At 37.8% G+C, this 25,356-nt stretch overlaps 1 protein-coding gene across 1 annotated transcript in view; it reads right to left on the bottom strand.

Annotated features, from left to right (window-relative positions):
• Nucleotides 1-12,128: 12,128 nt before the first annotated feature.
• Nucleotides 12,129-25,356, bottom strand: part of HSPA4L (heat shock protein family A (Hsp70) member 4 like) — a 29,574-nt gene continuing 16,346 nt past the window's right edge. Inside the window, exons 13-19 of the mRNA XM_065633446.1 lie at nt 22,730-22,831; nt 22,067-22,204; nt 21,075-21,200; nt 19,771-19,878; nt 18,545-18,664; nt 17,803-17,964; nt 12,129-17,346 (exon numbers count right to left, since the gene is read on the bottom strand). Coding sequence (XP_065489518.1) covers nt 17,152-17,346; nt 17,803-17,964; nt 18,545-18,664; nt 19,771-19,878; nt 21,075-21,200; nt 22,067-22,204; nt 22,730-22,831 — 951 coding nt within the window. The 3' untranslated portion in view covers nt 12,129-17,151. The remainder of the gene's footprint in view (nt 17,347-17,802; nt 17,965-18,544; nt 18,665-19,770; nt 19,879-21,074; nt 21,201-22,066; nt 22,205-22,729; nt 22,832-25,356) is intronic.

The following is a 25,356-nucleotide window of genomic DNA, read 5'->3' as shown; positions in this document are numbered from 1 at the left end:
GAAAGAAGTACTTGTAAAGCTTGGAAACAGGCAGTGTGTTTGTAAAGCTGTACTAAAGAATATATAGATACACCTGTGGGGTTCATATAGGCAAGAATATGTGTTTGCAAAATAAACGTGCTTACACAATGACACTGTGAACACTCGAGGAATTTCTTGACCACAGCGCATAAAGTTACAGTGTACAAATGATAATCTCATTGTTGGTTGTTCTGCAACTTTGCTTGCATCTTGGCAAAAAGGTTCATGACTGCAGTAGTTTCACATGCTTAACACATTTATATATTTATTTCTTATTGCTACTTTTGACAGATGCAGGGAAGTGTTCTCAGATGTATCTGGTAGTGTAGTGCCTGTCTAGACAACAAAAGTTGAGTCTTCAAAAACATAGTTGGTGTATCTTAGGTAAATGATGAGTTGTGAGCATGTAATGATCCGTCAGCTGTGGCTTTTATTTGGCAATTAGGACTAAATAAAAACCACACCTTTTATGCTTTTCTCCTCCAATTACACTCAAGTATCATGAAACATCAATTCTTACTGAAATTTTTTCTTTTGTGATGAACATTCATCCCCAGTGTTATATCCAAGTTGAATTTGGCTCATTGTTTTGTACAGCAAATTGCTTCAGCAAATCATATCCCACTAAACCTTAATCACAATGGGTAATTTTTGTCAAAGAAACCAAAAGCAAGGAGTAGTTGGAAAGTTTCTAAAAAATTAAGTAGATAGTGATATTTCCAAGGTTTCTTTCTTGCTCTAGAGGGAGAAGGAAAAGTTTGAATAAAGCAAGCGATGGCTTCATAGATATATTGCTCCCCTCAACCCTTCTTGTCACCACCCTGGCAATACTGTTGCCAAGACTTGATTTCTTTAACTAAGCAAACTAGTATTAAGACTGCTTTACATATGCCTTTGTAATCTGAGTATCATGCAAGTTGTTAAATGCAAACGATGCTTCCCATTCACTGATTTTTATTAACTGCTTTCACTGCTCAGGTAGTTAAGTAGCAGGGCAATGGTCAAGCTGATGCTTTGGAACCGTAGTTTGCTAGTGTACATGGCACTAATGTCTATTTCTCTAGTAGCATACTTAGAAACAACATTTATATCCTCCTCACTTCTTTATTTTATCACTATAAACAAGCCAAGCTTTTCTACTCTCCTATCATGTGATATGTTCTCTGTTGCCCAGGTCAGTCTATAGCTTTTCTCTGCACTTACTATATAGTGAATGCACCTTTTTCTCAACATGAGTTGTTCAGGTTGATGCTGGTATTAAACTAACACTTAGTAAAACTAATCCTTTTCTTTTACTAGAAATACTTTTCCTGATACTTGAGAAAATCACGTTTTACTTTTTCAGTCCTGTTATAATGACACTTCATAGTCTTTACAAGATAAGCTATTGCATTCAAATCTTTTCTTCATTGTCATTCTTCAAATTTAAAACATCTTCTAATAGTATTTTTTTAATTAATCCACAAATGTATGACCCTTCACTGTGTATTACTGGATTTCATTTCATCTCTGTTATTGAAATTCTGAGTGTCACCTGGTTCATCATCTATGATACCCAGCTCTCTGTTTTTATGATGGCTTCTAATTCTGTGTTATCAATAAAGCTTGTTCTTGCATTCTTTGTGTTTTTATAACAGGGCATAGATGGTCTTTTCAATTTTCAATATTTTATACCTTTGATGAAAAACAATTCTAATGTTTCTCCATACATAGGTTCCAAAATCTTCATATCAAAGAATTGTATTTTGTCTGAAATGAGACATGAGCAATGGTTCTGTGATTATTTCCAATAAACAGGTTTTTTTGGTAGTTTTGCTGGTTACCAGTCCAAATTTCAAGCAGTGTCATCCCTCTCTGTCTCAGTGTATAAACGGCAAGGACTCTGACTGACCTTCATTTTCCTGTGTTGAATCATTTTCTCATGCTGACAGGGTGCCCTGTAATATTTCTCCTAATTGTACAAGAACACTTTAGCCTTATCTAAATCTGATTTTCTCTCTTGTGAACATTTACCCTACCCCAGTGGAGTATCTGAATCTCAGTTTGGAATCCCTTAATAGATTTGACCCTATTTTATCTCTGGTAGTTCTTATTTATTTGGTCTCTCACATCATCAACATGTTGTACAGACTCAAAACAAAATCAATTGGGTTAGGATTTCTGCATTAATTATTACATTATATTTGTCTTTTGGAATCCAAAGTTTATAACCAGCCTTTTGCCAGTCATATGTTACTGTAAAGTGCTCAAACCAAGAGAGAAAGAAAGAAATCTCTGCATGTTACTCTGCTGCAGCTGCCATGAGCAGACAAACTACATTGTTTCTACACAGAAGAGAAGGAAGACAACTACTAGGGTGTTTGCCTGAGGGGCCCACAGTTCTGCAGTTCCACCTCCAGGGATCTCCTTTCCATGTTAAACATGTTAAGTGACAATGACTCTGCCTTGCCTTTAGCTAGGTTGTCTCAGTGGTTAATTACCCCCACTTCAAATGTATGCATTTATTTTAGAGTTACTATACCTAAACTTGGCTTCAAGCCATTTAGTTTTGTGTTTCTTTTCTGCTAAAATAAAAATCACAACTGGCATCCTGTTTTAACAAAAATGTCAAGTCCAATGCCTTTCAAAAGTCTAAGGATATGATGTGTTTCATTTGTAATAGGACTTCTGACTGAACCAAGTACACTTGCTGTGTTTGGTGCCATTTCTGTGACATTGTGTGACTGGTATTTGTGGTGCTAATACCTTTAAAGTCTTTTACATCTTCTGCTTTGGTCTGCACTGATATCAGATTAATCCATCCATATCTCAGGTCATTCCATTAGCCTTTAAAAAATATTATTACAATATTAAATTTTTAGGAGTTATCTGAGGCTTCCCCAAGTTTAAGCAGCTTGGATAACTCCTTCAATAATCTTTGTATTTGAAAGAATGGAAAGGTGGAGTTATTTAGATAATAACCTCTGGTTCCATACAGCCCACCTCCCCATTTTATTGTTTCAGAAAAGTGCCAGGCTTTGTTCTTTATTTTGCTCTGCTTTAAGTCTAGAGTCAAAACAGATGCTCCGTTTCATTTTAATAATAAACGAAAACCATAAAGTCCTCTGGACAGATATTTCCCAGCAAGACAAATAAACTGCTCACAATTTGTAGTTAGCACATTTTTTTTATCTGGATTGTGATTTGAGTTAACCTAAAACCTGTCCAGTTTTGCATGGATATATGAAGGTTGATTTTGTTTCATGATGTCTTAACTTCCCAGACTAAGACGAGCATATCAGTAGAATGATAGAAACTGTAGATCTCTTTTTTTCAGAGAATGCACTCTACAATAGTGAGTGGTACTCTGTTAAAACTCTTCCTATTGCTGTATATATTTATTTATTTAGTGCCAAGTGTTGTAGAATGATTACTTTAGAAGTCTGTAGTTTTTCTGGTGTAATACAGAGGCAGTCAAACTGATGCATTGCATTTACTGAAGTTTTGCTGGCCTTTAACAATATTCTACCAAGTATTATTCTGTTGCCCAAGAAGGCACAAATGGTTTGGAGAATGACTCAGTTGATATCCTCCTTCCTCCCCTGGAGACCTGGGAGGATGGCTCTGCTTTTGAAGAAAGCTCATTGAGATGACATGGCAAAGTTTGAGGAGTTCTTCATTACTTCAGTTTTAATTTTTTTACGTTTGCATAACTCCTCTCACTTATGACTGCTTGAATACGCAAGAATGCTAGAAGGAACATGTTCAGCTCAGGTGAAGGGAGGAAGCAAAGGAAATAAAGCACATAATGCATCATTCACTTTCTTAAGACAATTAAGGCGTGGCACGTAAAGGTGTTGAAAGGATCCCCATCCAGTTCTGTTTTGATGTGTTAGCTTTATATTCTAAATATTAAAATAAATTATGGCTTAGCATCACAGGCATATGCGCAAGAGATTGCTGTGACCTGCCAGGGAGTGAGCTCATCGGCAGCGAGCTTGTGCAGGGAGCGTATTTCAGCCGCACTGCAAGCTGTTGAAGCAAAGAAGGGCCAGCAAAGCAATCCACGCACCAGGGCTTGTCCTGCAAGTCTGCCTGTGTGCATTAGCAGCGTGAGAAAGTAAATGCAATTCTGCTAGACTTCTTCACTGGAAACCAAGTCCAACGGCTGTTAAGAAGAAGAACTTCTTTTTTAAAAAATGATGTTTGTAATTACACAGTCGCAAAACTTTAGCGGGATATTTCCTGGCCTAATACTGCTGAAATGCTTATTTTCTTATTTATTATGACTGTCCTGTGGAGGAAGAGCCACTTCCAGTTACTAAGTGACACCACACAGGCAATTTTTTCTTATATTCTTCATTCTGGATGGTACTGCTAGAAAAATTGGGCAGGGGAGGACCGATTATGTTTGCAATGTTTTTTTGTAGTGTACTTTTTATTCATTTATTTTATTCAAGGGAAAGTACGTGATCATGGAGGCTCAGATGCCTCTCTCTCTTTCATGAAATGGAATTATGTGTTTCCACAAAGAATATCAAACTTTATCAAATGAAAATTTTCTTCTGTTTTGCTGCCCACCCACACAAATGCTTTCGGAGTTAACCTTCCAATAAGAGAACTGAGCTTTGCTTTCAGAGATGAGAAACCTTGCTCTTGGTATTTAGAATCATCTGTCTGATGAAAATTTGAGTGGGGAAAGTCAATGTTTCTGTCAGCAACAATTCATTACTGGTTGCTTGTTTCACTCTGGCATTTCAACAGCTTGATCATTAATTTTGGAACGTGCTTGCTGGATGTTTGCTGTTTACAGTGGTCTGCAGTCTTCACATTGTGCTTCTTAATTGCAATAAATGCATCTTACAGATGAGCATAAAAATGTCTTGCTACTTACATGCTTTATCTTAAAAGACACCATGCCAAAATTTGTGAGAACAAAACCTCTCTATCTTGATGATGCTGAAGTTTGGAGCAAATCTCATTAGAAGCTTTGGCTCTGACTGTGCTGGATTAGGAGCATATGACCTGTTCCTTATGGTTGTTATCCACACCTTCAGTGTTTGTAAATTTATTTTGTTTTGTAAGTTATAAAATCTCAAAAAAATTTAGTGTTCTCCTATGACTCAGAAGATCATTTGGAAAAAAACCAAACCAAATCAAACAAAAAATCTCTTAATTTTTGGCTTACACAAGGGGCATTCCACCTCAGACTATCTATGCTTAGTTCAGCCTGCCAAAATGCGTTGAGAGGAATCCTGCAGTATCAATGTATTGCAAATGCATTTTATTCATATAAGGGCCTCAGTCTACAATTTCTTTCTATCTTGAGCATCCCAGTATCCAAAGGTGACACTAGTGTCCAGTTCATACACAGCTGGAATTTTAGCTCTTTGTCTTCAGCTCTGTAAACCTTTTCATCTTGTGTTTCTTTCCCTGTTCTCTGGCAGCTGAGTGACTTGGTACACTGGAGATTAAACTCCACAGACACATGTTGGCTGAAGCATACGCTCGCTGTGGTTTGGTATCTGAGGATTCGCTAGTCTGTTTTTATCTTTGCCTAGTGCAATATCATTTGTCCCCCCTCCAGATACACCACCTAACACATTCATTTATTTAGATGTTCTCTAGAGGTTTCTTTGGTCTTCCTTGTTGAATATTCAATTGCCAGCAGGGGGTGTAACTGCCAGAGTTGACAGCTAGTTTTATTTGCAAAGGTAGACTGGTCCCTAAGGTACAATTCCTTTGATAATGATGTTTCCAAGCCATATGGAATTATGCAACAGTCAAGAGAGCAACTACTGTCTTATATGATATTTTAATACTTTTTCTAATTAGCATTTTTCCTTATATGTTTTCAGAACTCAGATCTTTGCACTTACCTGTACACTGAGCTTACTGTAAGCAGATGAAGTTTGCACCTGTTTCATAGAATGCAAAAAGATCACTGAATAGAAAACAATAGATTTCAAACTGCACTTTAATGCCTTCAGACAGGAAGACAGGGTCATAGTAAGCAATGCTTTTGATAAAAAAATTGAGTGTTTATAGCTGAGCAGTCTTTTAAAGTTAAAAACCCCATATCTTATGAGTATAGATATTCTTCTAAGCCATCATGGGTAAAAAAGTTAATCTGCCTTTGTAGAATGTACTGTTTATTTTGCTCATTTTTCAAAAGAGAATGAATGGATTTACCAGTCTTTATGCTTAGTGCTAGCAGTAAAGTTAATTAAATTGTAGGAGGAAACGTGTGCCTGTCAGATGCAGCATAGCATTATTAGGTGTATTTATTTGTACGATGAACTTCCATGATCATCCACTGAGCCATCAAGTACTACCTTCTTGCAAATGAAGCATAGAAGTTCTCTGAGTGAATAAATGATCTGAAGGGACCATCACTGTATTCCTGGGATTTGAAACAACCTGTGACATTCATGTAACTGCAGAGGCTTGCCCAGCTGTAACATCCTCAGCTTTCTCTAAAATAAGAGGAGCTTAGCAAAAAAAGATAGTAAGATTACTGTCAGTTCTAGCAATACAACTGATCACTAACTAAATGAACGTGGTTATTTTCCACCATCTTGACTGAAAATATATTGGAAGTGCCTGTGTAGACCATGCAACTCCTCTGAAGCAAACACAGGACAGTGCTTTCTGAGGGCAGAACCTCTAGTCGATTATATTTAACTCTGAACATAAGCAGCTATAGTTCCACTGCAATTAGAGAAGTTGGATAGCTTTGTACAAAGGTTCCATTTGATTCCCAGGTTGCAGTTTAAAATTTTCAAAAACTGAAGTTGCATTTCTTCTGTGGCATTTCCAGCTCAATAGTAAACAGCCTTACTCATAATGAATAGAAGGGAAAATAAGAATAATATTTTTTCCTCAGTAAAATTCACATGCTGTCAGGTTGGTTTTTTTCCTGTGTGTTCCTGTCTCAAGAATACTTCGACTGAATGGCTTCACGTGTGTGCCACTTCTCTGACAACAACGTGTGCCTAGTTTTTAGTAAAGCCTGAGGTTGGGCCTGTGTTTCAGGATTAATAAGCCTGTGTTGAGCTTTGTACTCGTGTGGCTGAACTAGTACTTGAACAAGGCAGTTTAAAACTGACAGGGATATCCTTACAATGTGACTGAAGTTGGAAGGTACAAGAAGCAGTATGTAGACTTACCTTTGAAGCTCCTTTCTTAAACAAAAACCTATGCTCAGCTTTAATTATTGAGCTCTTAGTTCTCCTCCCTGATATTCTTTCCTACCATTAAGAGACCAGACTGGTTTTCCTTGAGAACTTTCCATGGCATGTTTGTGCCCATGATACTTTATTGCTTAAGGCTGACAAAACAATAGTGTTGCTACAGTGCAGTACAATCTGTTTTTCCTGTCAATAGCCCAAGCTTTTTTTTTTTTTTTTAATAAAACAAACAAACAAACCCCAAAACAAAACAAAACCAAACCCCACAAAAACAAAAAACAACCTTTTTCCACTTCAGATCCTGCATGCAGCTGCTCAGGAGAATGACATTTCTCTCTTAAGTGTGCATGCTCAAAGGAAATATGTGAATTTAGATGTCAGAATGCGTGAGTTGTGAGAGACTGGGAGTTGAACAAGTATCTTGAGGCCTGTGTCATTTTTAACACTTTACCTCACACAGGAAAGGACTGTGATTCTCATTTGTCTGTCTGATGGTGAGTTTTCCAGGGGGAATGGCTGTTTCAGACAGAAAAACACCTCTAAACTTCATCCTGTAACTACCCTGCCACTGCCATGTCGATCAAGAAAAAAGTACAATTAAAAGATTATTCTCTCACCTACCATACTTTTATGCTAATGAAAATCCATTCATTTCAGAGAAGGATTTTAAAAATTTAAATCCATATCATTAAGAAACAAGTCCAACTTGTCAGCCATGTGATTCAGTTTGCTCATCTGTAAAACTGACAACGTTTCATCCTTAGCTGAGTGTGGGTGGAGTTATTTGTAATGTAAGTGAAAGAAAAAATAGTTTGCGCAAAGAATGATTGTTTCTGAAATACTAGCTATTAAATATATTCTGATTTGAGTAAAATCCTTGGTATGTCATAAGGCTTTGTTTCAATGACTAATGCATTTTTACGGATATTCCAACTTTGAACCCTCGTATCGAGGGTGGCCCTGCAGCAATGTCCTTAAGTCTGTGTTACAGGAATACTATGTTGCTTATATAAATGCTGTCAAAGCCAGGTGGATATTCTGGTTTTGCTAATTATGTTGGACTACAATGCCAGCATCTGGTAGTCCAGTGAGATTACTCTCTGGAATTTCACTGTTTATGCCAGCATAAGCTTTTTTCCTGTCATATCTTTTGTACATCTTAGTGATGTTACTGTATTTGTGGCTTTGTGTGATATAGTTGAGTCCTGTCTCTGTAGATACCAAGCATGTGATTAATCACTGATTTGTCACTAGAGCCAGGCTGACATCATGCCTATATTGTTATGGAAACAATTAGGTCATTGGGATGTTTTGCTAATTTAATCACTGCCTTGGTTGTAAGTGTCTGTTGTATTTGTTGCTGTTTGGAGCACAGTACCAGATTGTGCTGTGTTCTTAAGCAGGACATGAGTCACTGTGAAAAGAGTTTTTTATTGTCTTCTCTGCAAGTTCAGTGTGTATTCCTCAGTCAGCCTCTCTATGTGTTAGTCTTCTGCATTTAGAAGTTGTATGTGGGACTTCCCCACTCTTGACTATGTTATTTGTTTATAACTTCTTTATAACTCTGTACATCAGTGGATATCAGTAGGTGATAGATGGAATGACTATGGAAGGATCATTGTGTCATTGCTAGAGAGCAAACACAATTGCAAAAGCAATTATTAGTTGTGGTTTACAGTACAGTTGTGCTTCCCTGTTCTTTCCTAACATTGAACTTCTCAATGGCAATCAAGTGTCTTATATGCATATCTTTTGAAAACTATGTTCTTTAACTGTACAACAGTAAAGAACAGAGCAAGATCCAACAGTACTCAGTGTTTTGCATATGCATATTGAGTATTTTTCCCTGCAGAACTTGACCTACATAGACTTGCCAAAAAGAACGCTTGTTCATAGACTGGAAATCGTAGCAGAGCTGGGGGCTGTATAGCTGCTTCTCACTGTTGACAGCAATAGCTAATGCTCCATCCCTTACAATAGCTATAAAATCCATTTAGCAAGAAAACATCTTTAAAAATGTTTGGTTGGGGTTTTTTTTGGTGTATTCTCTGTGAACCAGCAAATATATTCTCACTATAACAAAGTATCTCTGGAGATGATGAAGTCTGTCATATCTGACAGACTGTTGACAACCAACAGTAAGACAAGGCGTAATGGGTTCAAGCTGGAACACAAGAGGTTCCACTTAAATGTGAGAAGAAACTTCTTCTCAGTGAGGGTGACAGAGCACTGGAACAGGCTGCCCAGGGGGGTTGTGGATTCTCCTTCTCTGGAGACATTCAAAACCCGCCTGGACGCCTTCCTGTGTAACCTCACCTAAGTTTTCCTGCTCTGGCAGGGGGATTGGACTAGATGATCTTTTGAGGTCCCTTCCAATCCCTAACATTCTGTGATTCTGTGATTCTGTGATTCTGTCATTTTCGAGAAAAGCGGAACACACATTTGTTAGGACAAGTATACCATTTTTATTTTTGTCTTGATGCACTTAGGTACACTAAATAACCTCTAAAATTTACTTCCAGATGCACTTTCTGTCATTCTTTTTTGATTGTACAGCACTTGTGATCGTTAAGTGATAGTTCCTAATAGAGGAAACTTGCAAGTTAAATTAAATTCTGTGAGAAAGGGTGGTCTCAGTATTTGACCTGTTTCTGAAGAAGACTTAGCTGCCTTTAGAATTGTCATTAAATTCATAACAGAATCTTCACAAACCTCGCTTACATCAATGAAAAGAATTCCTCACACCAAAGTGAAAATAACATCACAACAGAGATGAAGGTGTTTCAAATCAGTGCAGATACTTAGGGGTCAGCACTTGCATTGTGTCCCCTTATGGGTGATGTTCAGCCTTGTAAAGTGATACAAACTTAAAACCAGAGGACAGATTTTTCTGCCTAGAGCCAAGAACCAGTTTAAATAAAAATCTATTAATTATTTCCCTAGGCTATTATGTCAGAAATTTTGATTGACTCCCTTTGAAGCTATTTTTGTAAATTTGTGGTTGTAACTAGTGCTTAGTTACCAGGCAAGCAGCTGAACTTGCAAAGAAGCTGGATCCCTTGGGTAGTGATATCTGCTAAGGTCGTTCAAGTGGATTAGAAGAGCATAATCAAGGATGCAGTATATTTGAAAGCTTCCTCAACAAAGTATCAGCCCACTATTACCAGCAGGAGCAATGGAGGATTGGGAAAGGTAGTGTCGGGGTCCGCAGTAGGGAAGGCAGGGTTGCCTCCCTGTGCTGTTCATGTCTCAGCTGAGAATATTTTTCTACTGAAGAGTTAGCCAAGTTCAGTGCTGCAGCAAAAAATATGTATGAGAGCGAAAACAGCATTTTCAGAACTCTTGCATCTGTTTTGTGATGTTTTGGGGAGCTTTTAATTGTGTCTAACAGATAATGGATTATTTTCTTTCTCTGCTGGCTTACCTCCCACTAGCTGTCTCCTTCTTGAATCTATAAGGATGAGAGTATTTCTGGACAAATTTGAAAGTAAAATACTCTTGACTAGTAGTTTAAGAATGTTGAACTTGCTATAGAAAACTCCGTTTTCTTATTTGTGATTGAAAGTGCTTCAGCACTACTGAAAATGCAATTAATTTCTTATAAAAGGAAGGGCACACTGATATTTGTAGGGAGAATAAAGAAGGCAAGACAGAGTTAACCTGAGGAAGTAAAGGATAATATTTACTTGGAGTCATGGTAATGATCACTGGGACCTTGTTTCAGAAGCTCTGTGACAAACATGCTATTTTTCAGATGAAATTTGAAATCCACTTCCTCACAATGTATTTCAGTATTTTGACGCAAATATTGTTAGCGTGACATCATGGCTGTTTCTTGAATTCCTTCAGAATTTCAGCTGCTTACCTTAAACTTCTTTTCATGTTTACCTAATTTTGCTAGAATAGTTTATTTTCCTCTTTTGCAGTATAATAGTGGAACACTTGCACAGCTGATGCATACTGGAGTGTAAACCAGCTGATTGAGTAGTCTGAGATACTCAGATGGCAAAGTAGGTTAAGGATGGTATTTTCCCCAATACTGACTTGTTAAGCACATGGAGTTGAATTCAGATCATATATATTTACATATATGCATACATATGCGTATGCACACATGCATGTATATATATTGGGGTTTTTTAAGGAAGGACCTTTCCCTACCCTCGAAGTCCCAAACCTTGTCTGTGAAACGAACGATATCACTGAAATATTTTATTAGATATTATTGAGATCCACATATGCAAAGCCTGGAAACAACGCAGACTTCATGAAGCTTTTAAATGTATTGAGGAAGATGGATATAAACATGTTGAGTCACGTTGCGTTTTGATCCATTTATATAGGTTATGCAGATATTCTACAGTCCTTGCATACTGGTGAGGCATGGAGGAATTCCCACTGCACTGCTGGGACATGAAAGAACTCCTGGAGTAAGCCCATGGATTGCTGCTTCACTGCTGCACTTCAGGATCTTCTCAGACAACCAACAATTCCTGAAGCCATCACCTTCCCCAAGCAGTTCAAGACCCAGGAAGACTATGCTTTGAACTTGTTTATATGTTGCACTAGATCATTCATGGGAGATTAATTACTTGAAATTTGGCAATTCATGCTTATCCAACGGCATGAATGTGATTGCAGATGTGAAAATGAGCACAGTTCCCCAGAGACAAAGCAATGGTATGCTGAAGTGGAGAGTCACAGTATTTCTAGCTAACTTACCTGGTGGGATTTGGCAGTAGAAGAGTCTGCAGCTGACTGGGACAGAGAGAAGCCTGAGAGAAACCACACCTAAGCCAGCACAGTAGGGTAGGCCACCAGAAATGTCTGTTTCTTACCTGTGGTCTTTTGGGCAAACCATACATTGTCTCAAGCCATGACTTCAGACAAAGCTTCTTTTAAGAAAAATTGAGGTCTTGTCAGGTCATTTATGGTTCAAGTAGCAGCTTATATATTTATTATAATTATACACAACCTCGACAATCCATATTGCCATTCAAAAATAAATTGAAGTATTGTCAATATGCACATGGTCTGTCACTAATAAGAATCCCATTTACATACATAGTAAACATTTTGCATACTTAAAACACTGCTTTGAATCCTAACACTCCCATCTCTTCCCTCCCCCCATCCTGTGGAGATATGTTTAGACTATGTAAACAAACTCTTCCAACTATGCAACATTCAGGGAATACCACCTTTTCTATTATCTAATTTAACCATTTCAGCACTTTGTCAAGATGGCTGGTAGGTACAGCTCTTAATTGCATTTTGTTTAAAATGATTCATCATAGATCACATTGCAGTGATTCCTGCTTTTCATTGCTTGATAGATTTCCTTCTGACCAGGAAGATGGAAAACAGGGTTTAATAACTATCAGGTAAGTCACATGAACACATCCCTGTTTTAGTATCCCCCAGGGCTGGTAGTCACATGAAGTTGTTTGCACTGGCTATTTACACGTGTATGTAATAGGTGATTGAAATATTCAAATTTCAACTGTGGAAAATTAAGACTTGAGCTAAGAGTTAGCTACCACAAACTTTCTCTATCCTACTAACAGTTTGTATTTATACCCCAAGTGTTATCTTGGGAGTTGAAATGAAAGTTTACAAGGTATTAACTGCCTTTTGTTAAGCAACACGTTTTTTACTACCTCTTTTGACAGAGCACTTCTGTCTTCTGGTGCCTGGAAGGCAAGAAAACTTAGCATAACAAATAAAGTGTAAGAGGCAACATACTATTCCTCCATCCAGTTAAAGAAAATGCTGATGTAAGCACCTTTAGTGCATGTAGCCACTATACTGAGCCACAACGAAGTGTGGGCATCTGGGCCTCAGTTTAGAAGGGCTCACAGAAGTCAGCATATTGAAGTATTACAGTGGTAACACACAAATGAGAACTCTGTTTTGAGGAATGAGGTTCATGCTGAAACTTATCTGTGGGAAATGAATTGAACTCGTTTTCCTATGGCAGCTGGCTAGGTGCTTTGAGCCAGCAAATGCAGCATATTTGTAAAATGGCTTCATGTTTTTGGAAGCTAGTGTTGGTTAACTGAGAGGCATGGACAACCAGAGCCTTGAGAAACACAAAGATTCCAATGTTTGTTATGACTGTAAAAGTTCTCACAATAACGTCGATACTTAGGAAGAAGTTTCCTGCCAGTTCCTTGCCTGTTTCCTGAAATTATACCTAATCCTTACAGTGAAAAACCCCACTGAAATACAGAGTATTTGAGAACAGTCACAGGAGGAATCTATAGCAGAGACTGGAGTTCAGCACATCGAGATGACTCAGAAACATATGAAACACTTTCCAATGCTGGAGATACAAAGGAATCCTATCAACAGACAGATTGGATGCTTTAGATTAACAGCTTTCACTCTTATGCAGAATAAAAAACTTCTTAGAGCCCACTGCAGCAGCGGTACCCTCTGGCTGCCCACAAGCCTACAGAACTCCACAGCTGCAGGCCTGTCTGCTTCAGCAACAACACAGCAGCTCCCAGAGCGGGCAGCCATACCAGACACAGACGAGGGCACCTCCTCCCTCCTTCTGCCGAATTGTCCTGTGAAGCCGGTATGGTAACACTAGTCAGGTGCTTCACTTCAACAGCTTGGAAGATTCAGGATCCAACTGCCTACTGTGAGTTTTGCAAGCATGCCTCAAAGGCAGTATTTAAACAGGGAAAGAGGGACACTGCCAGAAGCAAAGGAGGGAGAGGATTCTTCATTCAAATTCAGACCAAACAAGGCAGACAGCTGTTATTTTATCATCTAGCTCCCTTGTCAGTTGAAAGAAAGAGGAATATAGAAGTTTAACTTAAAGGCATTGTTAAAAAATCTGAATGAAGTTCAAAGAAAATCCTGAAGCTTAACCAGTGTAATAAAAGATATGGAAAGGAAGCCATGAATCAGTTGTAAAGCAGCTAGCAGCAACTTGGTTTAGTAAAGCAAACTTATTTGAAAGCCATTTCCTGAGCAAGTCCATTAATGCCCAAAACAAGAGAGAATCCATGCTCTTTAAAGGAAAGAAGAAAGGTGTTACTGGTAAAATACAAGTATTTATGCGGTTTTGTAACTAAACTTTAAAGTTGTAGACTGTGATTAACAAGACTTAAAAAAAGAACACAACCACAAACCACCACTCCACAACTCTGCCTTTACAAAGACAGAAAAAAACCGGAAGCCATGCTTTCTTGTGAGATGGAAGAAACATTTTCAAACATGAGAAATGTATCTTGCCCTCAGTAGAAAGTCTCAAAGAATATGTTAGCAATGAATACCTGCTTTTAAAAATATACCAGATGCATAGTAGCATACTACTGTTGGTTCCTTAGCAAAACTTATGTTGCAACATGCTCATTCTGGTGCTGTCAGGGATAACTCGCTTGAGTCCAATACACAAAACCTCATCTTCAAGTTGTGCATAGTTTATATAAGTACTTGAGAACCTTTAATCTGTGTCCTGGTAAAATGTCCTCTTTGTAACAGAAAAGAGATTACATCTTAACAAGTCATAGTTCACACGTTCATGTGAAGCTCACTACAGAAAGAACAGTTTTGCCCTCCAAATGGGATTCTCAACAAGCAGTGTGCTCTCAGCAACCAGCTGCTGTCTGCGGGCAGCATTCCTCTTCACCAGGGATTTAGAGACAGAGCAGATGCACAGCAAAAAAGCCCCACCCTATTCTAGTAAGAAAACCTTACTACAATTGCTTCACCATATCTGCCTTTACTCTTGCTATATTAAGCTGCTGTAGAATTATTCCAGCCTTTATGCATAAGAATAGCCTGAAACATTTGTAATATTGAACATTTGATGACAATAAGCAGACAACTTTTCTGTTCTTACACATGACCTTTAGCTATTGACAAGCTTACACTGGAGATTTCCAGTGTTTGAGCTCTTCTGCCAGGTATCAGGAAGTCTAACACACAAAGTAACATGTAGATGGGTTTTAGGAAGCCAATACTTAAAAATGCTACTCATTACATTGCCGTGGTAAAGCCATTTAAGATATTGATGATGTTAACGCCTATGGGACCAAAGCTAGTTCAGTCCTGTCCCAACTTTGACTCAGGACAACTGACACTGTAAGCACAGTCACCCTCTCCATGCCAAAGATGCATGGCTACAGGAGCAGAATTCAAGACCGAGGTTGCCGAGTAGCTGCAGCTCTCTTCAAGGTCACTCAGTTTTTGTTCAAGGACTTTATGTAAAATCAAGATGCCAACCATCCACAATTGATTGTGTAGAGGAGGAACAGCAGAGCAAAATGAAGTATGTGCATCTCCACCACTTGATGTCAGTCATGAAGATGCAATTCTAGCAGTTGAGCTAGTTAGTATGCAGCTGTAAATGCTGCTTCCTTTTCATGTGAAAATGTGCAAGTACATTTCACCTCTATCAACTACCGCTTGGGTCACAGAATCTGTAGCACGAACAGTGGTAGAACATGAAGGGCATGGTTGGAGAGAAAATGGCTGTCAGAGACAAACAAGAGCATGACCCTTCACTTGTTTACAACAGCACCAAGCTGCTACAGGAGAACTGCTGCAGGAATGCGCGATGAACACCTGAACACCTAAACGCATTTCTACAATGGAGCTCAAGTCATTGAAGAGGTACACTGCAACTAATCTCAGTCTCTAAGAAACCACTTTTCAAAGTTAAGAGTAGTCCATTTCTACTCTGGTAGTAGAAGAGTTGTTTCAAGTCAAAAGAAGAGTGACTTGCTCTGGCAAGTGCTACAGTACCTCCATGACTGACAGAAGCATTCAGAATATATGAACATACACTGGACTGTGACAATGTCTAAGATGCATCAAAGATGACAGTGCCTCAACGGTGTAATACATTTCATTAGATCAAGTAAATGACCAAAGATTAATTGGTAAGCTATGCAAGTTCATCAAGTAGATTCCATCTTTGGGATAATAATATCCAGTTTGTTTTGTAAGCTCTTTTGTTGAGATCCTTGACCAAAAGGTTTACATGCAGAGTACCAAGGCTTAAGTAAGCTCTCAGTATTTCTTTCAAGTTTGTAAGAAACAGCATTTAAGCAACCTGAAAAATCAGGGTGCTAACATCCAGCTCGCACAGCAGTTTTTTGTTTTTCCTCCGTGGCATGTGACAAAGATGTAGATTTCATTCGAAAGTAAAGAAGTGGAAATAGTAACATGTGCACCAAGACATTTTCAAGGGAAAGTTATGCAACAGTCCTTGTGCATCCTATCGCTCCATACTATGATCATTAGCATCATCCTATAAGCACAGTACGTTATGTACAGCAGTGCGCACTGAGACCGTTCGCTTAATCTCAGCACTTGGCAGAGCCATTACACTAGCATTCTGTAACTAAGATTGTTAGTGGTATGGGAATCTAAAAATTGTTTAAGCTTGTATTATTCGGTTTATATGAAAAAGACAGTACAATTCTCATGGTACATCAACAAGATGGACTAGTATGCCAACTAACCTATTTCAATATTTAAATTATAACAATACAATAACTAGAAAAGGTCAGTGCTTCAAGTGACAACTTTTGCCACTTCAATTCCAATATTTTTCCAAAATAAAGATGCAATTAGATCTACACTTGAGCATCAGTAGTGCAATACAGTATCCTTTCCTGAATAAAGGAGCTGAGGTTTATCCACAATAAAAGCTTTAAATAAGGTAGATTGTTGCCATTTATATATCAATTCTGTATGTTTGATATAAAATATATTGGGAAAGCTTAAACTGACGTATACAATCTACATTTGGCTAAAGCTCCACATAAGCAGCATCAGTGGAAATGAACATTGGAGGTGTACTTGATATAAAACACTTTCAAAACTACTCAGCAACAAATGACAGAAGGTTGGCTAAGAATAACTGAACATCTGAGACAAAAAGAATGGACCCTGTGGTTACTTGCACTATTTTAATTCAGTATAAGAAATGCAAGATTTAGTCCACTTCCATTTCTCCGGGCAGTTTGGTCTGCTGAGAATTGTCCTTTGCTGGTTCAGGTTTTGTTTCAGTACCACTCTGTCCATTCACTGGTCCATTGTGTTCCCCGCTAGCTTTTGACTGCCCATCATTGGGAGGTTCTATCTTCGGTTTGGGCTTGTATATAATAGGATTACAGAAGCTATCCAATTCCTAGTTGTAACAGAAGTGAGAGAACAAGTTCATTTGGTGACACAGTAATCACATTAAGCTAGAATGTCTCAAATTTGTTTCAGGTTCATAATGACCTGGAATTTCATTTTCAAGGCCTCAACTTTTCAATTTTGTCAAGTCTAGAAACGTAAAATATAACCCTGTACTAGCTAAAGAGCTTTCCAATCTGTTAAAAGCCTACATGTTAATCCATTTCCTAGCAAGCCTGGTGCTGTAACTCAGGGTATTTTAGAAGAGTTATTCAGAGGCTCTACTTTAAATCAAGAGCCAGCACTGAACATCGATAAAACTCTGTATGGATCTTTTCACAGCTTGAATACTCTGCAGGTCTAATATGTTCTCTCTCAATACAGAGCTCAAAATCTTGTTAAAGAAAACCCCAAAATCCCGTTAAAGAAAAACTTAATAGAACGGAACATGTACTTCTTTCTTTACCTTAGATTTTGTCAATATTTCTGCCACTTTGACAACTGGATCCTGAGTTAGACTTAGTTTGTTCTGAGCATTCATTTTGCTGTTCAACCAATTCATAGCCTCAGTAACATATTTTTCAACTTTTTCCATCTCAGCAGGATCTAGGTGATCGTATTTTTCATCCTACAGAGAGAGATATTTGTATCATCAATTAATATATGCTTCTCACCCAATTAGGAATTTCATGGACACATAATAAATAGGATAACATTGCTACAACCCACTAGAAATATTTTAACAAGCATTTAGTATGAAGAATGTAGAACAAGACAGGACATTGTTTTTAGACATGTGAAATTTTGATCTTAAGTGCCCACTGCTGAAGCATAGGTTAATAATGAAGTTGCAAGAAAAAAAAAAAACCTCCTGAGATTTACTGTAGTTTGAGTAAGTAACCCCACTAGATAGTAAGTTACAGGAACAACGGTAACAGCCATAACTTGAGATAGCCATTTCAAGTGGTAGAGGTCATCATAAAGAAGTAACCATGATTAATTCATGTTCTCATGAAAAAAAAACCAAACAAACATTTTTGCTTGCAATCCAGAACAGTTTTAAAAGTTCTCAGGAGCAGAAGCACAACACGCATTTGAAAACAGCTTAACAGAGAATCCTATAGGATTTCTTTTTAAAGACAAAAAACCCTCTACAGCCAAAATCAAAACACCCATAATAGTTCATTCCCTAAATAATTTCCTTCTACCTTATTTTTGTATGCTTCTATTGCTTTCATAAGGAGCTGGATCTTCTTTCCCAGTTCATTTAAAACTTTTGGTCTCTCTTCATGTTCCATGTACCTTTCCTGAATAGGCTGTCCAAATTTCTGGAAACATAAGCACAAAGATCTTGACAAAATATAGTTTACTTTAGTCTGATCTAAGAATAAAATGTGGCATTGGAAGGGAAGCTGCCTATCACTCCTTTTCCCGCTCATTCAAGAGCTTAATCTCTGCATTTTGCTTTAGTACAACAACAACAAAAAAACCCTGTGAAGTTTAAACACAGGAATAGTGCTCTGCCTGTATTAGGCTTAGCATTTTGCCATTATTTTCAGCAAAAAGAGCATTTGGAACAATGCACTCAGAAGAGAAACAAGACAGGATTTACATGGATGGTTTAATTTTAAAGTAGGTCACCTGAAAACTTTCCTTTTATCCATTGTCCATTTTTTTCCTTCTCTTGACTACTGGTATCCAGGCAAGGCAGCAGTTGCCAGAATCGACACTGCTGTCTCCATCAGTTAGCCCCCACCCAAGAAAATCTGACTTGAGAGAAAAACAGCTGGAACCTGAGAACTAGAGACATACTCAAAACGTATGACAAACTGAGTAGCTAGTCATTCATCAGAATTCACATCTTCCCATGAGATCACTGAAGTATTTTAGGGTTTCTCATTTCCTAATCATGATACAGTGGAATGTGCTGTTAAAGCACTCTTCAGCCTTTATCATTAGACCAAAAATTCCGTTTTATGATACTGCTAACAGAACACCACTGAAAACGGGAAAACCAGAGCACCTATTCTGGAGTGTAATTCTGAATACCTGGGAAAGCAGTCACAAACTTCTCAACAGTCTCTTTCAGATTGTAACAAGACTGACAGAAAATTCCCACAGCAATTAATTTACTGCCACTACTGACAGTCTGGTCTAATTTTGATTGTTTTCAAATTAGGAGCACAACTGACATTAAAACAAACTGTATTTCTAGTTCTAAATATTATGTTCATTTCGTAACTAAACCACATCAAGATACAACCTGGATGCCCATACTTAAAATTTAATTGATTAAAAAAACCTCACATCTGGGTACACACATAAACAGCCCTCATTAAAAGAGCCTTGTGTACTTTAGCCATGTATATTTATATAAACATCCCCACCTCCAAACACATGCATGATTTTTCTAGAAAGTAACTGAAAGCCTTACTCTTAATTCCTGAAGCTTATCCATGTATACTTGTTTTGGCTGGTCCTCTCCATCTTCATAAAGCCAGTTTTCTGTGTCCTCCAACATCAAGGTCAGCTTGTTTGAATCCTGTGAAGCAAGTTAGGGATACACTCTACTTCCGAAGAGAACATGACAAGTGAGACTCCTCCCCCAACACATGAAGAAACCCCTCTACTCAAAAAGGACTGTTTACAGTCAGTTTAGAACATTCAAAGTGATAGTGAAGGAAAATGGTAATTAACAGACTTCAAAGCCCGGATTCTACAGAACAATAAGCGAGGCAGGAGAGCCCTACTAATCTGGTTTGCAGGTGAATTTTGTGGGAGTTACATAGCTTCAGAATTAATTTTATAAGAGAGCATATGCATCTCTTAATAACATTTTTGTATATTATCTTTACATAGAAAGTTTTGCTTAGGTTCTCTGATAGCAGGATGGAAAGAGAAATTTGCACAACAACATATATATAGTTGAAGTTAAAATTGTTTTAGTTGGACTTTATTTGCTATAAACAAAGATTTTTTTCTTTAGATAAGATCTTTATTTCTGAATAACTATCTCCTAAACTCATAAGAGATTATTTTGAAATTGGTATGAGAAAGGCAGCCTCACACCCTTGAGTTTATACTGGAAAGGCATCTGTAGTGAGTTGCTGGGTTGATGACCTGGTAATCCAGAGACCAGACCTTAAAACTGCTGCTGGACATCTGTTGTTTCAACTGCTCAATGACTGTAAACCAGCCACTTTATTTAGATGGCTGCTGCAGGGAAATTACGATAGGACAAGTGTTCTTTCAATATTGCTTTTGCAAAAGCACAGTGTACAGCTTTATTCATCACCTTTTACTTGGACTGCAACAGCGTGCTGAGATCGAAATACTTTTAAAGGAGGGAACAAATCATGTTTCTAAGTTAATGAAATTAGACACTACCAGTACTCCATTTCTGCTCATTTTCATTTTGTTCTCACCTGCTCACGCCATTTAGAAGCTTGTGGTGATCTGTCCCACCTTCCTACTCCCACCATAGGATTTTTCTTTTATACCCGCATCTGGAATCTTTCCTTGCCACTGAGAAGCTTCTCAAACAATACAGAACTCTGCATTCTTGCATGTCAAATGCCAGGTGTACGTGTAGTTTGAACACCATTTCTGTGAAGTTAATCCATTTCATGTTCCTAAACAAGCCCAAGAGACCCCTGCCACCTCCACATAACCCACACTCAAAACTTATAAATACAAAGGAATTTTTTCGAACAGCTAAAACACATAGCCAAGTCTTACTTCTTCAGTGATGAATTTCTCGAAAACTCCACACAGTTTGTCTCTGAAGTCATACACATATTCTTCAACAGCATTCTTAGCATCGTTTCTTTCTTTCTCAAGCTTGTCTTGCATCATCATCTTCCCCTGGGGTGGAGAAAAGCTTATTTAAAACTAAAAGCATTTCAGGTGTCAAACTTAGGCATTACTACCTTGAAACCATACCACAGAACTCTGCAGAAGCCTGCTAATTCACAATTACTGATTAAAATTATCTTCACTGCAGGCAAAACTGGAATGGGGGGAAAAAATGAGTTCATATTTGGAAGCTGTTTGGCAAGTGCTTCAATGTAAATCAATCAGGTATCAGTTACGATCTGATCACGCCAGACAGGACTAGAAGTAAAGACAAGTCTTGACTCTGGTTTGGAAGTCACTTGGAATCATTCTGCCCTACAAATATTATTTCCTATTTTATTTTTCAGACTGACCATCTTTCACCGAGGAGCTTATGCTGGTAGGATCTTCACAGACATAATACATAGAAAGTTCAGCCTTTCAGCAGGTTTTCTACATATTATAGTACTTTCCTGCTGATGTAGGACTTGAAGAGCAAAAATGTGATGTAACTAAGGACACAACTTTTGTAAAGCACCAAAAGATGTGCATACTGCTACTCCAGACCAGCCTCAGGTCAGTCAATAACAACTGGCAATCCTATAACACACTGTGCAGCCTTGACTGGCAGTCCTGGGCACTTCCTGACTAAGAAAGGAATTGATACTTCAGCTAAAACAGGCTGATAGGTCAAAGTCATGAGATGTGAGTAGTTAAGTCTAGTGAAATAAGATTCATCTCTCAAAAAAAACCCCAACCAAAACAAACCCCCTTACAATTAAGGACAAACCACCAAGAAATTCTAAATTAGATGGTAAGTTTATGGTTGCAAATACTTTCTAGATAATTATTTGCAGTGACATTAATTTAAGTGGTCATCTGTTTATGCTGCTTACCTCATTTTCTATATAGCAATTGATAAGATCTTGTCCCAGTTGTCTATGGAGGCTTGCCTGTATAGGTAGGTCAATACTCTTAACTTTTGTTTTAGTCTTTGGCTGGGCTGGATGATCCTGCTTGTCTCCAAAAGCAGCCTGTAAAGAGATGTATGCTATCAAGAAACTTTCAAGAATATTGCTACAAAAAAAAAAAAAAGAGACAAATGAAACTAGCAAGACAGCTACAAATTAACCATATGTAAATGAAGAAACAAATTATTCTTCTGCTATTCAGAGCTACCATTACCTTAGTTATGAACCAAACAGGTGAAATTTAATTTCTTTAAACATAATGTGAAAAGCTGTTGAGAAAACTTGTTCAAAAGCCAAAGACACTGCATATTTTTCTTCATAATGTTTTCAAGTTTCCCTAGATTCCATCTTCACTATAAAACTGTGTTAAACAACAGAAACTTACTTCAAAGTCTTATTCATAGTATACTATGTTGGTAATGGAAGTGCTAAGGTAGAATTCCTAACTTAACCATTGCAATAGGGCTGTACTCCTCCAAATACAGTCTCCTGTATTGCAACTAGGAAGATAAATAACTTTGAGGACACTGGGCCAAAAAAGTCTAAGGGAAGCAGCATTACATTTCTGCGTCAATACTGAATACAAACTTTTGTTTCAGTTCCTGCATTTTCAGTTTCCTCTTCTGCTTGGTTCTGTTGTTCAGCTTGACTTTTCTGAATACCTTCATCTTGATCAACCTGCATTTTATCCTAGAAAAAGAGTTACATAACTGAATACATAGGTTTGCCATGAGATTTAAGACTGACATTCATTACAGTACCTCATTGATTCTTAAGTCAATATATTATCTATCTTAAGGTTTTTTGATTCACCATGTTTAAACAGTCATTTTGATATACTACATCTATTCATAGCTTTCTCAAATTAAATGGAAATTCTATTCTGCCTGTCCACCTTGACGTAATTATGATGTTGCAGTCTGTCCCCTGTACAGAATTACACTAAGCCCTGCAAATACTCCCTTCATTTTCCATTAGAAATAAATACATATGAAATGTATGCAAAGAGCATTCTAGAAACAGACCACCACCACCACAGACAACAACAATAGTTTCTCTATGGAACAGCCAGAACTTTGACCTCATACCATTTTACACCTAAACTTTAAAGTTTGTAATCCAAAGCAGAAGTAATTTAGTCATTGTTAATTGTTACCTATACCTGTCTCGTAAGACCTTGAAAATTAGTTTCTGCAGTAGCCCCTTGGAGCACATTACCAACTGTCTTCCGTCCCTGCCCCCTGAAATTAAGGAGGTTTCGCTTTTATTTATCTGTAGTTCACCTATGCCTTATTCTAAATTAAAGGATCTTAAAGACATCACTAATTACTAGTGCTGATTGCTTGATTTAGTTTAAGAAACACAATTCCCTGTTGTCATTGCAAAAAGCTTTTAACAACATAGTAATGGGTACATCTAAAGTTTTCAGAATGATTCCAATATTTCGTTGTGCAGAACGTCAATAAACAACGAGCTATAGCTGAGGTTTGAAAGGTCTAAGATGACTTCTATTACAAGGAATTAAGATTCCCAGATTCAAAAACTACATATGCATGTAAAATAATTTATTGTTAGTTCTGCAAAGTACAAGAAAAAGTATTTAAGGATTTCAAACTCTAGCACAGGTACACATGCAGTTTGGCTATGTTAATTGATTTAGCAAGTTTTTAAACAATGAAAGTCGAAAACCAAGAAGGCTACTTTTACTAAATTTAAGTTTTGTCACTTCAGAGTAGAAAAAAAAACCATCCTCATTTACCGTTCTTACTGTTCACACAGAAAAGGCAACAACTGGAAGCAACTTTTTTGCCTACACAAAAAAGCTAGAGGGGGAAATAATACATATATACACCACAAACCTCCTCCTCCGAGTCGAGAGTATCATCCTCAATAATGAAAGGTAATTGCTGACAAGCACCATTGCAAAACAGAAGATGTGTTAGATGAATGGAAGCACGACAAATTGAAAGCCTGAGCATGGAAGTGGTTACTTTTGTACCAAATATGGTGTGTGTACTAGTCTTAGTAACCTCCACATGCAAGAACACTTATGACACTAGATGCCAACTATGTCACTTTTAACCATTTTTCACTTGTGTACCGCTACCAGATGCAGAGCACTAGTCCACAAGGAACTGCATCATGTTTGGCATTTCAAGCATGCTCAAATTCCTGGAAAGCAGCATAATATTTATGGAGTTGTTTTTATCAGTTATGTAATGCTAACTGTGTATTTGCTCTAGTTCCTGTAGTATATTCAACTGAAGTGGGAAAAGCTGCTAAGGACAAATTTTAAGAGATAATGACAAGAAATGCATTCACCCCTTCCTCTAAATAAAGCTGCAGAGTGTTTGCCATCTGTCCAACCTTACTCCCTAAGGAAAGCCCCACTCAGTATGTCCAACAGCCTGTGGGACTGGTCACCGTGCTGAGCAGTTTGCAGTCTCAGAAAGACATCTACACTATCATGTCTCTCCTCTGTGGGCTGCGACATAACCAAATTCCAAGCTCCAGAAGGACACAAGCAAAAAAGGAAAGGTTGCCAAAGCCACCTCTGGTGTGCTGTTCCTGGCTGCAAAGTGCTCCCTGGGACCCAGCCCTCAACTCCACAGTGTCAAATGGAGCTACTGCACCTCACTACTCTCAGCAAATCTATACCTGGTACACAGGGCACTATCAAGAAAGTTGATCCTCCTCGCACTAGAATGAGAGAATTGATGGGTAGAATACTGTGAGCCAGCACCAAGAATCTGTAGTACTTTAATACACTGGCCAACAATGACATAATGAAGTAAAAAAAATGTTCATTTCTTTAGTATTAATGACAAGGCTGTTGCACATTTATTTCCAGTCATTCTCCCCTATGGACTTACAAGCCAGTTTGTAATAATTACCAGCACTGAAGCAGATTAAGAAATGTCTTAAGTGAAAGAATGTTTATGAAACAAAGAAATACCATGGATTTTTGGCTCCATGAAAATGTAGTACTTGAGGAAAAACAAACCTTTAGAATTAATTTATTGACAGTTCTCATTAAATATTGTTGCCATTTGATATTAGTAGCAACACTAGATAATGCTAAGACTAGTAGAGATGCTAAAAAACAATGAAAAAAATTATTTTTCTTAGAATGTTTTTATAATTTTTTTCCTCAGTGCCACATGTCGCCAGAACTTCAATAATAAACAGGCATGAAGAAATGCGTTACATAACTA

Source organism: Caloenas nicobarica, chromosome 4 (assembly GCF_036013445.1).
Source record: "Caloenas nicobarica isolate bCalNic1 chromosome 4, bCalNic1.hap1, whole genome shotgun sequence".
NCBI lineage: Eukaryota > Metazoa > Chordata > Aves > Columbiformes > Columbidae > Caloenas > Caloenas nicobarica.
This window is presented reverse-complemented; position numbering and strand designations above follow the sequence as displayed.